This window comes from Dromiciops gliroides, chromosome 3, assembly GCF_019393635.1.
Source record: "Dromiciops gliroides isolate mDroGli1 chromosome 3, mDroGli1.pri, whole genome shotgun sequence".
In the NCBI taxonomy this organism is placed as follows: Eukaryota; Metazoa; Chordata; class Mammalia; order Microbiotheria; family Microbiotheriidae; genus Dromiciops; species Dromiciops gliroides.
In genome coordinates, this window is record NC_057863.1 from 661,563,461 (window position 1) to 661,577,353 (window position 13,893).

The 13,893-nt window shown below is 52.9% G+C and overlaps 1 protein-coding gene across 2 annotated transcripts; it reads left to right on the forward strand.

Annotated features, from left to right (window-relative positions):
• The first annotated feature begins 440 nt into the window (after window positions 1–440).
• Window positions 441–12,981, forward strand: LOC122747024 (zinc finger protein 500-like). Of its 2 annotated transcripts, XM_043993229.1 has the most exons (6): window positions 441–607; window positions 1,154–1,617; window positions 7,042–7,133; window positions 7,688–7,844; window positions 8,902–8,997; window positions 10,439–12,949. In XM_043993229.1, exons 2-6 carry the CDS (start codon window positions 1,185–1,187, stop codon window positions 11,218–11,220), a joined length of 1,560 nt encoding a protein of 519 aa, XP_043849164.1. In that variant the 5' UTR covers window positions 441–607; window positions 1,154–1,184; the 3' UTR covers window positions 11,221–12,949. The 2 variants fall into 2 exon arrangements, with proteins under 2 accessions (XP_043849164.1, XP_043849165.1); XM_043993230.1 differs by lacking the exon at window positions 8,902–8,997 and having other exon boundaries at window positions 10,439–12,981.
• Window positions 12,982–13,893: the final 912 nt, after the last annotated feature.

Below are 13,893 nucleotides of genomic sequence, written 5' to 3' on the forward strand. Positions count from 1 at the left end.
CCCCCTCCCCTCCGAGTCCACCCCTACCTCTCCTATATCCCCTCCCCTCCCCTCCCCCTCCGCTTTTATCCTCTCCATCCTCTCCCCCTCCATCCCCTCCCCCTTCCCATCCCCTCTCCCTCCATCCTCTTCCCCCCCTCTCCCTCCCCTCAATTCCCTCCCCTGTTCATCCCTCCCCCTCCCCTCCCCCTCTCACATCCCCTCCCCTTCTCCATCCCCTCCCCCTCTCTCCCCTTCCCCTCTCTCTCCATCCCCTCCCCCTTCTCCATCCCCACCATCCCCTCCCCCTCCATCCCCTCCCTTTCTCTCTCCCCTGCTTGCATCCAGCCCCGCACTTACTGCTTCTCTGCTCTGGGCGTGTGTGTCTGCAGGTGGAGGAGGAGGAGGGGGAGGAGGAGGAGGAGGAGGAGGAAGAGGAGGAGGAGGAGGAGGAGGAGGAGGAGGAGGAGGAGGAGGAGGAGGAGGAGGAGGAGGGGGAGGAGGAGGCCCAGGAGGAGCCTGACTGCAGGGAGGAGACTCTCCACTCCCGCCGCCGGGCATCCAGCCGGGCTGGCCCCCGAGAGGCCTGCGGCAGGACATGAGGAGGCCCCCGGGCTGAGCCCAGGAGGTGAGTGCCCTGCCTTGCCCGGCGCCCCTGCGCCCGCAGCCCCCGGCGGGCTCTCCTCCTCTCCATCGGGATCTCAGTGCGGCCAGCTCTGCCGAGCCCTTGTCTCCCGTGGGCACCAGCCCCGGCCTGGCGATGCCCCCCACGCCCCAGGGGAGGGCTTACCAGGCGGCCCCGGGGCCGGCTCCCATCTTTGCTACAAAATGTCCCTGTGAGTAACCTTGGGCAGTCCGCGGTTATCTCCCGCGGCTCCTTTTCCTTCCCTGTGAGATCGAGATGGGAATACTGGCAGCCGCTCTCACCCAGGGCTGCAGGGGAGACGGTGCTGCCCCTCCCTGGGCCTCACCCCGCTCCTCTGCCCTCCTCTCGCCCTCAGTTTCCCCTTGTGTGAAGAGTCCCGAAAGTGCCCCCTCCCACTTCTGTTGTGTTGCGAGGCTGCTTGGACGCCTGTCCAAGTAGGGGGAGTGAGCAGGACCCCCCCTCCCCTGGCAGAGGAGACAGGGGCCAGGCCATCGTGCCCAGGGGCCTGATGGTGCTGCTTTCTTCTAGCCCCAGGGATGCTGGGAGGCGATTGTGTCTGATGGAGAAGAGAAGCCTGGGGAGCCCTGTGACCCAGAGATGCCCCTCGGCCATGGGCAGCGCCCCCCGAGGCCAGACCCCTGCCCTTCTGGGAGTGGATGGGTTGCTGGTGGTGAAGGTGGAAGAGGATGAGGAGGCTGCCTGTGAAGAGGTGCCCGACCCTGAGTCCTGGAGGCTGCGCTTCCGCCAGTTTGGCCACCATGGGGGGGCAGTGGGGCCCCAGGAGGCCCTGGCCCAGCTGCGGGAGCTGTGTCACTGCTGGCTGAGACCTGACATCCACACCAAGGAGCAGATGCTGGAGCTGCTGGTGCTGGAGCAGTTCCTGACCCTCCTGCCCCGGCGGCTGCGGGTCCGTGTGAGGGAGGAGCAGCTGCAGCGGGGAGAGGAGGTGCTGGGCCTGCTGGAGGGGCTGGACCAAGGGCTGGAAGAAAATGGTGAGGACGGATGGGCCCCGCCTGGGGCTGGGCTGAGGGGCAGTGAGGGGAGAGCTCCCAGCATCCACCCTCCACTCTGCTTCTATAAATGAGGAGACTGAGGGCAGAAGGATACAGGGGACCCATCAAAGGGAGCCTCCAAGTTGGCCCGACCTTAGGGGGCTCCTGGTCCAAGCCACAGCTGAGCAGGAATCCCCCTCCCTTGGCTCAAAGACCTGCCTGCCCCCAAGGGGCGCCCCCCCCTCCCAGTGCAGCCTGTTCTCCTTGGAGGGTGGCGCCCAATGGCCTCTGCCCCTCATGCTTGGGAGGTTCTCCTAGGGGCCCTTTGTTTGAGCCTTGCTCCTGGGCCTGCCCTCCAGGCCGGGCAGAATAAGGTCCCTCCTCCTCCCCCATGACTGCCCTTCAGTTATCCTGGCCCTGAGAGTCTTCTTTCCAGGTTCCTTCTCCTTCAGTGCTGTGTGAGCACTACAGCTGGGCAGTGCCCTTCCATTGGCATGCTCAGAACAGGGCATGGGCCTTTTCTTCTCGGATGCTTTGCCTCTCTTAAGCTAGTCCAAGATCACATTAGTATTATTGACTTCTGCAGCTCACTGCAGAAATGTTGTTTGCAGTCCATGAAAACCCCAGTCTTTTTTTTTTTAACCCCAGTCTTTTTTACATAAACTATTGTTTACCCCCTCGCTAGGTAGATGAGAATGTCACCTCTGCAGAGTCTTACTCTAGGCCTTGAGTCAGCTCCCCCAGCCTCTAGGCATTTTGTGGGTCATGAGCCCCCACTGATGTTTGTTTACCAATCAGTCAGAGGACACAGTTCACAAGAGATGCATTTAAAAGAATACTGTCTTAGTCACATCGTCCCTCCTGTAAACTTGGAGTCACTCCCCTGCACATGGACCTGCCCTCAGTGGGAGGAAGAGACTGGCATAGAGATGACTGCTGAAGCATTTCAGTGGAAGGAATGTAGGTGACCAGCACATGCACCTGCCCTTTATGTGGCAAAGCTGGTGATGCTTGGCAGGAACAATTCCTAACAGACTGGCTCTCAGCCTTTCCCTGCCATGCATTTACACTGATTTTGGGGACCCAAGGTTGGGGCTTCCCATTTATCCCTATTAAATGCCACGTTCCTACATTCTGCTCAGCCATCCAGCCTTGCAGGATCCTTTTGGATCCCGTTTGTATCATGCAGTATGTTTGCTGTGCCCCTGCACTTTGTGTCATCTGGAGTTTGAGAATCTGCTTTGATAGAAGCCATTGCTCCTCAAAGGTGAAGTAGCCTTTAGAGGCACTTCTTTTTTTTTTTTAATTTTAATTTTTTTGTTTTGTTTTTGTTTTTGGAGGGCAATGAGGGTTAAGTGACTTGCCCAGGGTCACACAGCTAGTGTCAAGTGTCTGAGGCTAGATTTGAACTCAGGTCCTCCTGAATCCAGGGCTGGTGCGTTATCCACTGCGCCACCTAGCTGCCCCTAGAGGCACTTCTTTAGAGACTTCCTCCAAGTTCCTTTGTTAAGCACATACTGTTTTCTTTCTTTTTTTTTTTTTTTGCAGGGCAATGAGGGTTAAGTGACTTGCCCAGGGTCACACAGCTAGTAAGTGTCAAGTGTCTGAGGCCAGATTTGAACTCAGGTCCTCCTGAATGCAGGGCCGGTGCTGCACCACTGCGCCATCTAGCTTCCCCAAGCACATACTATTTTCTAAGAGTTGGGGACACAAAAAGAAAACAAGCATGGTTCCTGCCTTTGAGGAGTGCTTTTGCTGAGGAAACCATGCATAAAAGCTCTGCGTCTGATCTTTGGGCAGGCCAGTTAGTCACCTAGCTGTAGTCTCTCCTCACCCACGTCTTGCTATCTTGTCCAAAGAATAGCACAAAGGATTGTATACAGTGTTGTCAAATTCTAGGGCCCACCTAGCACCACTCTGGAAGACGGAAAGAAGCTCAGTCCAGCACAGCCTGTTCAGATGAAGCTACATGTTCTATAACTGACCATCCCTTTAACAATAGGTTCTAGAAGTTTAGTAGGAATTGCAGGCCACAGCAAATGCTCTTAGCTGGACAATATGCTAGGGAGTTGATAGCTAATACTGGTGGAAGCCCAGCCCCTCCATCCTGTCCTGTTGAGGGCTGCTCTCAAGGCTTCAAAGCCATCAACTAGCCAAGCATTTATTGAGCACCTGCTGTGTGCCGGGAGCTGGGGCTACAGAGACAAAAATGAAGCCGTCTTTACCCTTAAGGAGCTTATGTTCTGATGAAGTGGGAGGTGGGGGATGATGACTGTATCTACATATTTAGATGTACAAAAAATAATACATGGTAATTTTTGAAAAATTATTTTAAAATTTTAGTATTTTATTTTCCAATTACATGTAAAGATTGTTTTCAGCAATCATTTTTGCTAAAACGGATTGCTGTCTACCGGCTAATAAAAATTAGAAGCAAACTAGTAGGGGCTCATGAGCAACAGTACTAGAAGCCATAGCCCCTCAGGGTTGCCTCTAGATTCTAAAGAATGAAAAAAAGACCTTTGGTGGGTTGGAACTCCGGAGAGAGGTGGGTTCAGATCCCTGAATCTGGCATTTCCTGGCAGGGACTTGAGGAAGGGATAGCCTCTGGGCAGGGCTCAGTAAGTGCTGCCCTGGGTCTAGGTCCTTGTGGGAGCAGCAGATATTCCAACAAGACCTTTGGGGGCCAAAGGAGAAGGATTCAGTGTGGAATTCCTGAAGGAATTGGTGAGGGCCTCCATTTCCCTTGGCACATTAAAAGGAAGTAAGTTAAAAAAAAAAACCCAAAAAACAAACAAAAAAAAGGAGCCAAGTTCAGACGCTCCAATACAGAGTGGCAGAGATGTGTACCGCTAGCAATCCAGTGCAGTGAGTCAACCCATCCCAGACAGATCCTGCCTGGAACCCCCGTGGGTAGTGTTGCCAGATCCTTTTGGAAGGGCTAGATCCACGTCTCCCCAAGGCCCCGGCTGGGTTAGCCAGGCCTGGCTTGTCTCCACTTCGCTCTCTTCATTCTCATTGGCTATGGGATTGACTATAGCTTGCGCTAACATTTAGCTCATTTTTAGGTGGGTGAGCCCATAGGCCCCTCAGACCTTGAGAGCTCCTGTCCCTGCTCATTCATGGAGGTTATCTTGGATGATAAGTTCTTAGTTGTTCAGTCATTTCGGTCACGTCAGACTCTTTATGACTCATTTGGGGTTTTCTTGGCAGAGACGCTGGAGGGGTTTGCCATTTCCTTCTCCAGCTCACTTGACATATGGGGAAACTGAGGCAAACAGGGTGAAGTGACTTGCCCAGGGTTACCCAGCTAGTAAGTGTCTGAGACCAGATTTGAACTGAGGAAAATGAGTCTTCCTGACTGCAGGCCCTGCACTTTATCCACTGCAGCTCCACCTAGCCGCCCAAAGTTGTAAGCACAATCCCAGTAGTTCAGAGGCCCAAGTTAGGAAAATCCCAACTTTCAGACTGAGATTTGGCTTTTGGACCCATTTTAAAATATGTATCTCCACCTAACCCTTGGGAAAATCGGGATCCAGGAAAATTCTAGGTAATAGAAGCAAGCCCCAAATATGACTGTCTGTGTCATGTAGAATTGCCAGGATGGGTCTGGGGGAGGGGGCAGCTCTGGGTGGGGGATCTTCCTTCAGCCCTTAGAACAGGCTTCTGGCCTGGGATGTTGTCAGGCCTCAGTGGCTCCCCTCCCTCTCGCTCCTTTCTCTGTAGCCACCCATCCTGCCTCAGTTTCTCCTTTTGGCTGCTGTTCCTGAGCTGCCCTTGGTGGGGCAGGAGGGGCTGGCTCCCCGGCACTGCTACCCCTGGAGGCCTGCTCTCACAGTCTACCTCTTCTCAGTCTATCTCTTGAAAAATGTGGGTGTCAGGGGGCAGCTAGGTGGCGCAGTAGATAGAGTACATGCCCTGGAGTGAGGAATACCTGAGTTCAAATCCAGCCTCAGACACTTGACACTTACTAGCTGTGTGACCCTGGGCAAGTCACTTAACCCCAACTGCCTCACCAAAAAAAAGAAAGAAAAATGTGGGTACCCCTTTAAGAGCTCTCAGGGGCCTCTGGGGCTTCTTCCCAGAGATTTGTGAGGCTTCTATGTTTTCTTCAGGGCCTCGAGCAGCCTTGTGGCTGTCCGTTCAGGTGCAGGAAGGTATTCTGGAAGTGGGAAGGGCAGAAGGATTCCCAGTGGCGGCTGGCTTACCTGGGAAGGTCCAGATGAGGCATCGGGGATGACTTCTGTCTGGTGAATCTGTGTTACCTGGAGGATGATGGTCTCCTCAGCAGAACAGGAAGGTTGGGAAGGGGAGAAGGAAAGATGATGAGCTCAGCTTTGGACACTCAAGAGTTGGGGATGCCTGCAGAGCACCCAGTGTGAGCTGCCCAACAAGCCGTCAGTGATATATGGGGCACACATTAGGGCCTGATGTAGAGCTCCGGGGGCTGCCTGTGTAGACACCCACTCTGCCCTAGGACAGAGAGGCCCATCCTGGGACCTTGGGGGCCATGCACAGAGGGGGGCAGGAAGATGGATGATGCTCTTGTGGTCAGTCAGGTAGGGAGGGAACCAAGGAAGAGCGAACCCAGCAGGGCAGCCTGGCGAGCCCTGCCGTCTGCTGCAGCAGGGCTCGGACCGGAGCTGTTGTTGACCCTGGAGCCTCAGTGGGAAACCACTTCATCTAGTCCAGCTTTGACACATCAGGCTACAGAGGACGCTGAGGCCCAGGGCGGGGCAGGGACACCTTGACTTCCCTTCCCACTCAGGCTGTAATGTAGAGGGATGGGAGGTGGCACAAGGAGATTCTCCACTGGGGAGGATGAGGCACTAAAGGGAAGAGCCCCTGGAGCCAGAATCATGGCTATGCTACTTGTGTGACCTTGAGTGGGTCCCTTCCCTCTGGGCTTGCTTCTTCCTCTGTAATCTGAGGGGAAGGGAAGGGAGCAGGCATTTGGTAAGCTCTTACTATGTGCCAGGCTCTGTGCCAAGCACTTTACAAATATTCTCTCACTGGACCTGGAGATAGGTGCTCTTGTTCTTGTCCTTTCACACGTGAGGAAACCGAGGCAAACAGGTGAAGTGACTTGCCCAGAGTCACACAGCTAGGAAGTATCTGAGGCTGGATTTGAACTCTGGCCTTGTTGACTCTAGGCCAGGTGCTCTCTCCATAGCATCACCTGGCTGCTTTGAGGGGGCTTTGGCTAGCTCCAAACCTGATCACTTAGGATCTCTGTAGAGTCTAGATCTCTGGTAGAGATGCCTTTTTCTTTAGGTCAGGATTAAAAGGAGTAAGCTCTGCATGGGGGGGGGGGGAATCTGTGGGGGCCCAAGAGTGTGGTAGCAGAGAGGGGTGACTGAGGGAAAGGGGCACTTGGAAACATCTGACCCTTTCTCAGGCTTCCCCTTCTCTCTCCCCTCCCAGGCCTGCAGATGTCTGAAATCCTACCCTGGCCTCAGGAGCAGCTGAATGGGAACTATGGTGTGGATGTGCTGCCAGCCAGAGCTGGATCTCAGGTGAGCTGCGAGTGCCTGTCCTCCAAGCTCCCAGGCTTGGTCATCCCTGGCCAGGCCCCTGAGCACACCCCTGGGCCTCAGCCTAGCCAGCCCCTACCCCCCAGCATATCCCCCTGGGCCTCAGCCTGGCCAGGAACCCCCCACCCCAGCGCCCGCCCTGGGCCTCAGCCTAGCCAGCCCCTACCCCCCAGCATATCCCCCTGGGCCTCAGCCTGGCCAGGAACCCCCCGCCCCAGCACCTGCCCTGGGCCTCAGCCTAGCCAGCCCCTACCCCCCAGCATATCCCCCTGGGCCTCAGCCTGGCCAGGACCCCCCCCCCCCCAGCCCATCCCCTGGGCCTAAGCTTGGTGCCTTCCCCGTCCATTTGTGACCCCTAACTCTGTTGTGATTCCCTGTCTTGCCCTTGTCTTTCTGCCTTCATTCCATCCCTGTCTGCCTGGGACCCAGCGGCCCAGGGCCCGTTGTCCTCCCCACCTCCCCGCCAGCCCCAGCCAGAGTCATGGCCAACTCGGCCTCTGACGGCATTTTCCCTTTGTTGCCTCCCCGACCACCAGCCTCAGACAAGACCCTTGCCCGTAGCCATGGCGGACTTGACATTTGCTGATGTGACTGTGAGCTTCTCGTGGGAGGAGTGGGGGCACCTGGGGCCCAGGCAGAAGGAGCTCTACAGGGACGTGCTTTGGGAGAGCTACAGGCACATGGGCGCCCTCGGTGAGTCCTGGGCCAGGCCTTGGGGGGGGTGTTGTGTCCTCTGGGTCTCTGTCTGCATCCCTGCACCCCTTCTCCCGCCCTCTCCTTGTCTCTGCACTCCACATCACTCGCCAGTCGAGAGTGTGGAGACTGAGGCACAGAGATAGGCCCTGGCTGGCCTGGGTCACCCAACTGGGGTGCCGGTGCCTGGGATCCGAATGCAGGACTCTCTCTGCTGCAGCTCGTCCCCTTCCCGTCTTCTGGCTCTGGCTCTCACAGCTTCCTTTGCTTGTCTCTCTCTGTCTCCCCCAAACCTTGTCTGTCTCCTGACTCCCCTTCCCACTGCTTCATCTGTGTCTTCATCCTAAGGTCGGTTCCTGCCTTGAGTTCTGTCCATCAGAATAAGGTGGAGGTGGGGCATTTGGGGGTTAGTCGGGGTGGGCCCTTCCTTTTAGAGCCAGGCTCCTTCCCCACCCAGGGCAGGGGGAGGATGAGGGAGGAATCACTGGGCCCCAGGACCTCCCATCCTCCTTGGCTCTTCCCTAAGACCACAGGCCCAGGGGGAGGGAGGGAAGAAGGGCCAGAGATGGGGACAGGCCTAGGTGGGGCAGGAAGATCAAGGTAGGAAAAACAAAGGGGAAGACCAAGGGCAGCACCCAACAGGAGGGCGAGGGAGGAGGGGAGGCTATCTGAATTCACCTTGCGCTAGTAAGCATCCTGGCAAGGACTGTGATAGGCTTGGGCAGAGAATGGGCATGAGAGACAGACTGGGGCGATGGAGAAGGAGGAAGCCCAGAAGAGCGTGTGGCAGAGAGGGCACAGGCAGAACGCGTTGGCCACCCCGACCCCACTAATGACCCTGGAACGGACACTGAGATGGGCCGACAAACAGATGGTCACAGTCCTGAAGAGCCAGAGCAGGGGCCTTGCCAGAAGTCTCCCCGAGCTGGACACAACCTGGGTCTTCCCTCAGTCTCCCATCCGCTGTGGCTGCCAGGGCTTCCTCAGTCCACAGGCCCCTTGGTTGGGGTCACTGGTCATTAAGTCTCCCCTCTGCCCTCTCTTCTTCCTGGACCAGGAATCCCTGTCCCCAAACCAGACCTGATTGCCTTGATTGACGGAGAGGAAGAGGCCAAGTATAGAGAGGAGAGCATGCCTGGAGGGGCCCGGCCAGGTGAGAAAGCCATCCCCAGTGCTCAGCTGGCCTGCCCTGTCATCCCACAGGGGCCAGACCTGAGAGAGGGCCCCAGGGAGGGACATGTCCTTGTCCGACTGCAGAGTCCATCTGCCCTGAGCTCTGCGTTCCCCAGTCCATGGGACTCAGGGCTATGTGTGTCCTGCCCAGGTCATGTGTGTTCATTCTGTTTGTTTTGTTTTGTTGTGTTTCTGTGGGACAATGAGGGTTAAGTGACTTGCCCAGGGTCACACAGCTAGTAAGTGTCAAGGGTCTGAGGCCAGATTTGAACTCAAGTCCTCCCGACTCCAGGGCCAGTGCTCTATCCACTGCACCACCAGCTGCCCCATGTTTGTTCATTCTGGCAACAGTGACCCTCACTGACCTTGAGGCATAGCCTGCCCTGAATGGTCATTGCAAGGATGGAGGCTCTTCTAGACAGCCTCCCAGCCACCTTCTGGCTCCAGGGTGACCTGCGTGAACCCTAGGCCCCCCTTCCTGCCTTCCCACTTGTCCTCAGCCATATCTAGGCTTTCTCGGGCTCAGGTGCCCGGGCGGCATTGACATTGCCAGCCAACCAGTGCAGATGCCTTCCTCCCTGGGATGTATTGGGTCCTTCTCCTCTGGGGGGAGGGTCTGCCTGACGATTCAGCTTCCCTGTAGCCTTGCAGCTGTCAGCCAATGAATATATCCTGTCTTCATGTTGTCATGGACACAAGTCCTCTTGAAATCCATGTTCCCCGTGGAGTCAGAGTCCTAGACCCATCCCATCCATGAGCTCTGTGTCTCTCCTTCCTCAGGAGATGCATCCTAAAGGTCACGTTCATTCCCTCCATTCCCTAAGGGTTGAGGCCCAAGAATGGATCTCAGGGAGGGGGGGCAAGACTGGATCAGGGTCTCTCCTGGGCTCAGGGTCTTCAGGGAGCTCCCAGGAGGGGAACCCTACCCACAACAAAACAGCCTTGTCTCTCCTAGCTGCCCATGCATCATTTCCCTCCAAGGAGGGTCCTGGCCATCTCCCTTCTCTCCGAGCCTTTGTTTTTGGCCAAATGAGATGCTTGGTCTCCGGAATAAGGTTTGCAAAGCACTTAGGAGCCATCATTTCATCTGAGCCTCAGACAGGCCTGTGAAGTTGTTCCAGCAGGGATTCTTATCCCGGTTTTACTGACAAGGAAAGTGAGGACCAGAGCAATGAAATCACTTGTCCAGAAATCCATTTAACATCAGAGGTAGGATTTGAACCTAGCTTTTCTGACTCCAAGTCCAGCCTCCTTATCTACTCTCTTGCATTCAACAAGTCATTCTCTAAGGTTGTTTAATGACTTTGGAAAAGTCCCTTTCTGGGCTTCTGAATGCACGAGCCAAAGGCTGTAGAAGCGTTCCTGATAGGCTGGGCTGGAGGCCTCTGTGTCCTTGTCACTTGAATCCTCTCTCCTTCCAGGCGGCGGGAAGAGACTGTGCAGACTGAGTCCTCAAGAGAAAGACCCCCAACAGAGCGTTCTGCCAGCTGCCACCTCCCTTCAGGCCAAGTTGCCAAAGCAGGCTATGAGGAGAAGGGCTTCTGTGGAGGGGCCGGGAAGCCCCTGTGTTCCCCCTGCTCCTCAGAAAGGTCTTCTGGCTGCCACCATCCCAACTCTACAGCTCCAGCTTCCCCCAGTTAAAGGAGCCAAAGGGAAGTTCTTAGCCCAACAGAGACCTCTGCCAAGTGAGGGAGGGTCTCCTCGATGCTTGGAAGAGAAGAACCTCTGCAAAGACCTCCCAGTATCGACCAAGGGACCCAAACAATACAGATGTAGGGACTGTGGGAAAAGCTTCCATTGCAAGTCTCCTCTTGTCCGACACCAGAGAACGCACACAGGAGAAAAACCATTTAAATGTCCTGACTGTGGGAAAGACTTTAGCCAGAGATCCAATCTGAACATCCACCAGAGAGTCCACACTGGGGAGAAGCCCTACACTTGTGTTGACTGTGGGAAAGGGTTTAGCCACCAGACCACGCTTCGTATCCACAGGCGAACCCACATGAAAGAGAAACCATACACGTGTACTGAATGTGGGAAAGGCTTCAGCCAGACATCCCACCTGCATGTCCATCAGCGCGTCCACACGGGTGAAAAACCCTACAAGTGTCTTATCTGTGGTAAAGGCTTCAAACAGAGCTCCAACCTGCAGGTCCATCAGAGAGTCCACCGGGGAACAGTGTCCTCAAATCGCCCAGAGTGATGCCTAAGAGCCCCAAGGCTCCTCTACCTCATTCATATATTGGTTCGTTCATTCATTCATTTATTTAGCAGTCCCTATGATAAGTTCTGTCCTGTCATGAAGACAAAGAGAGATGCACCACAGGTCTTCCTCTAAAGTCTAAGGATGTATGGGAGAAAGGGGCCGTGTGCTTTAATATAAACCAAGTTTGAATCCTAGCTGTATCCTACCTGTGTCTTCTTTAACCACATCATCCATTTCCCTGGTCCTCTCTCAGTCTCCTCTATAAAACAAGGGAGCTGGGCAGAAGGACAGTGGGGCCAGGTGGGAGGAGCACTGGTTTTGAAGTCAAAGAAGCTCAGTTAGAATCTCAGCCCTGCTGTGTTCTAATTTTACTTGTCTGGCCCTTAGGGCTTCCTCCATAGAAAGTAAGGGTTATGTTCTCACTATTCCACAAAAACAGCTTGAAAAATTGGAAAGCAGTCTGGCAGAAAATGGGCATAGATCAGCATCTCACACCATAGATCAAGATAAGTGACAAATAAATACATAACATAGACATAAAAAAATAACAATAATCAAATTAGGGACTCGATGAAGAAATTCCATACATAGGAGAACAAGTTCACAACCCAACAAGGGGGACGATCACAGAAGACAAAATGGACATTTTTGACAATATAAAAATGTCTTTGTACAAATAAAATCCACAGAGTTAAAATTAGGCAGGAATCAGGTAACTGGGGGGAAATCTCTAGAACAATTTCCTCTGATAAAGGTCTCATTTCCAAGAAATAGAAAGAACTTATTAAAATTGAAATAAACCAGAGCTTTTCCTCAAGTCAATGGTAAAAAGATTTGAACAGGGAATTTTCAAAGAAAGAAATCCAAGCTGTCAAAACCATATTTTAAAAATTCTTCAAATCACTAATATTTAGAGAAATACAAATTAAAGCAACCTGGTTCCCACCTCACACTCATCATATTAGCAAAGGTGACAAAGAGGAGAGTGACAAATGTTGGAGGGGCTGTGGGAAAACAGGCTTCCCAATGCAGGTTGGATGGAGGTTGGCCCTTCTGGAAAGCAACTTGGACCTTTGCCTACCTAAGAGTCACCAAACTGTATATTTTCTTAGTAATACCACAACTTGTCATATACTCTCCCCAGAGATGAAAGAAAGGAAAAAGACCCTTGTAGGTATATATGCATGTAGATATGTATACACACAAATATGGTAGCTTTTCCTGTTGTAGCAAAAAACCTGAAAATTAAGGTTGTGCCCACCTGTTGGGGAATGGCTAATTAAATTGCTGTACATAATACAATATTATTTTGCTAATGAAATGATTAAATGGACAACTGTACAGGAAACTGTGATGATCTTTGCGAACTGATGTACTATATAGTGAAGCAAACAGTTTATAGGATAAAAGAGATCATGTAAGACTGAAGAATTCTGGGGCAGTGACAAGCCAGGAGTCCAGAGGGCCACTCATGAAGCATGTTTCCCACCTCTGGATGGAGAGGTGATTGACTCAGAATTCAGAATGACACGTGCATTTTTGAACACAGCCAATAGGAGTTTGCTTTGCCTGACTATGCATATTTGCTACAAGGATTTTGATTTTCTTTTTTGTTCATTTGGGAGTGGGAGAGAGAAAAATAAATGCTTTGAAATGGAAAAAAGATTTTTTAAAAACTCTGTGGTTGGACTCCAACTTCCAAGATCTTTTATTGTATAATTAGTTCTGTCAGGTCTCTTTCTGCTATTAATCCTACACATTATGAAGTATGGGAGCAAATGTGAGGTCCAGGTGAAGGTCTATGGAAAATGAGAGGAGGCAGCTGTCATTATTGGCTGGCGGAGGGGGTGGGGCGGGGAGGAATTAAGGAAGACTTAAAGGAGGAAGTAGCTCCTGAGTAAGGCTTAGAAGAGAGGGATGTTACCAGATGAACATGGGAATGAGCTTTCTGGGGATGGGAGATGAGATGAACACAGGATAAACAAAGATGAGAATTATAAGTTGGGGGTTAGTCTGCTTTGGCCAGAACATAAAATGTGCAAAGAGGAGCAGGACAAGATGGGACCAGAAAACTTGGGTGGAGCCAGAATGTGGAGGGCTGTGATTTCTAGGATCAAAAGTTGAGACTTTATATTATGGTCAATCCCAAACTTCAAAGGTTACAGAGGAAAGATAGGATCCCAGTGTGTAAACAGTTTCAAGGGAATTCCACATTGGAGGCGGGGGAGGTGCTCAAGAATTAAATCCTAAAGTTAAAAAAGGAAAAAAAAAATCCGGTGAGGGGGAAAATGTGATTTGTCTGCAGATGCTGGTGTGGATGCATCAGGAGCTCATCAACCATGATAGATGATGAGAAGGAATGGACAGAAGATGGGAGCAAGATTAAGTAACAAGATTAATATAAGACCATGGAAAAATCTTATAAAAATAGTTTGTGGGAGGGGGCAGCTAGGTGGCGCAGTGAATAAAGCACTGGCCCTGGATTCAGGAGTACCTGAGTTCAAATCCAGCCTTAGACACTTGACACTTACAAGCTGTGTGATCCTGGGCGAGTCACTTAACCCCAATTGCCTCCCCCCAAAAAAATAGTTTATGGGGCAGCTAGGTGGTGCAGTGAATAAAGCACCAGCCCTGGATTCAGGAAGAACTGAGTTCAAATGTGGCCTCAGG

Excerpts from the sequence above, each read along its gene's own strand:
- LOC122747024 (XM_043993229.1), top strand. The coding sequence starts at position 1,185 with ATGGAGAAGAGAAGCCTGGGGAGCCCTGTGACCCAGAGATGCCCCTCG. Across the intron at positions 1,618-7,041 it reads CCAAGGGCTGGAAGAAAATG|GCCTGCAGATGTCTGAAATC; the intron begins GTGAGGACGGAT and ends CTCCCCTCCCAG. Across the intron at positions 7,845-8,901 it reads CAGGCACATGGGCGCCCTCG|GAATCCCTGTCCCCAAACCA; the intron begins GTGAGTCCTGGG and ends TTCCTGGACCAG.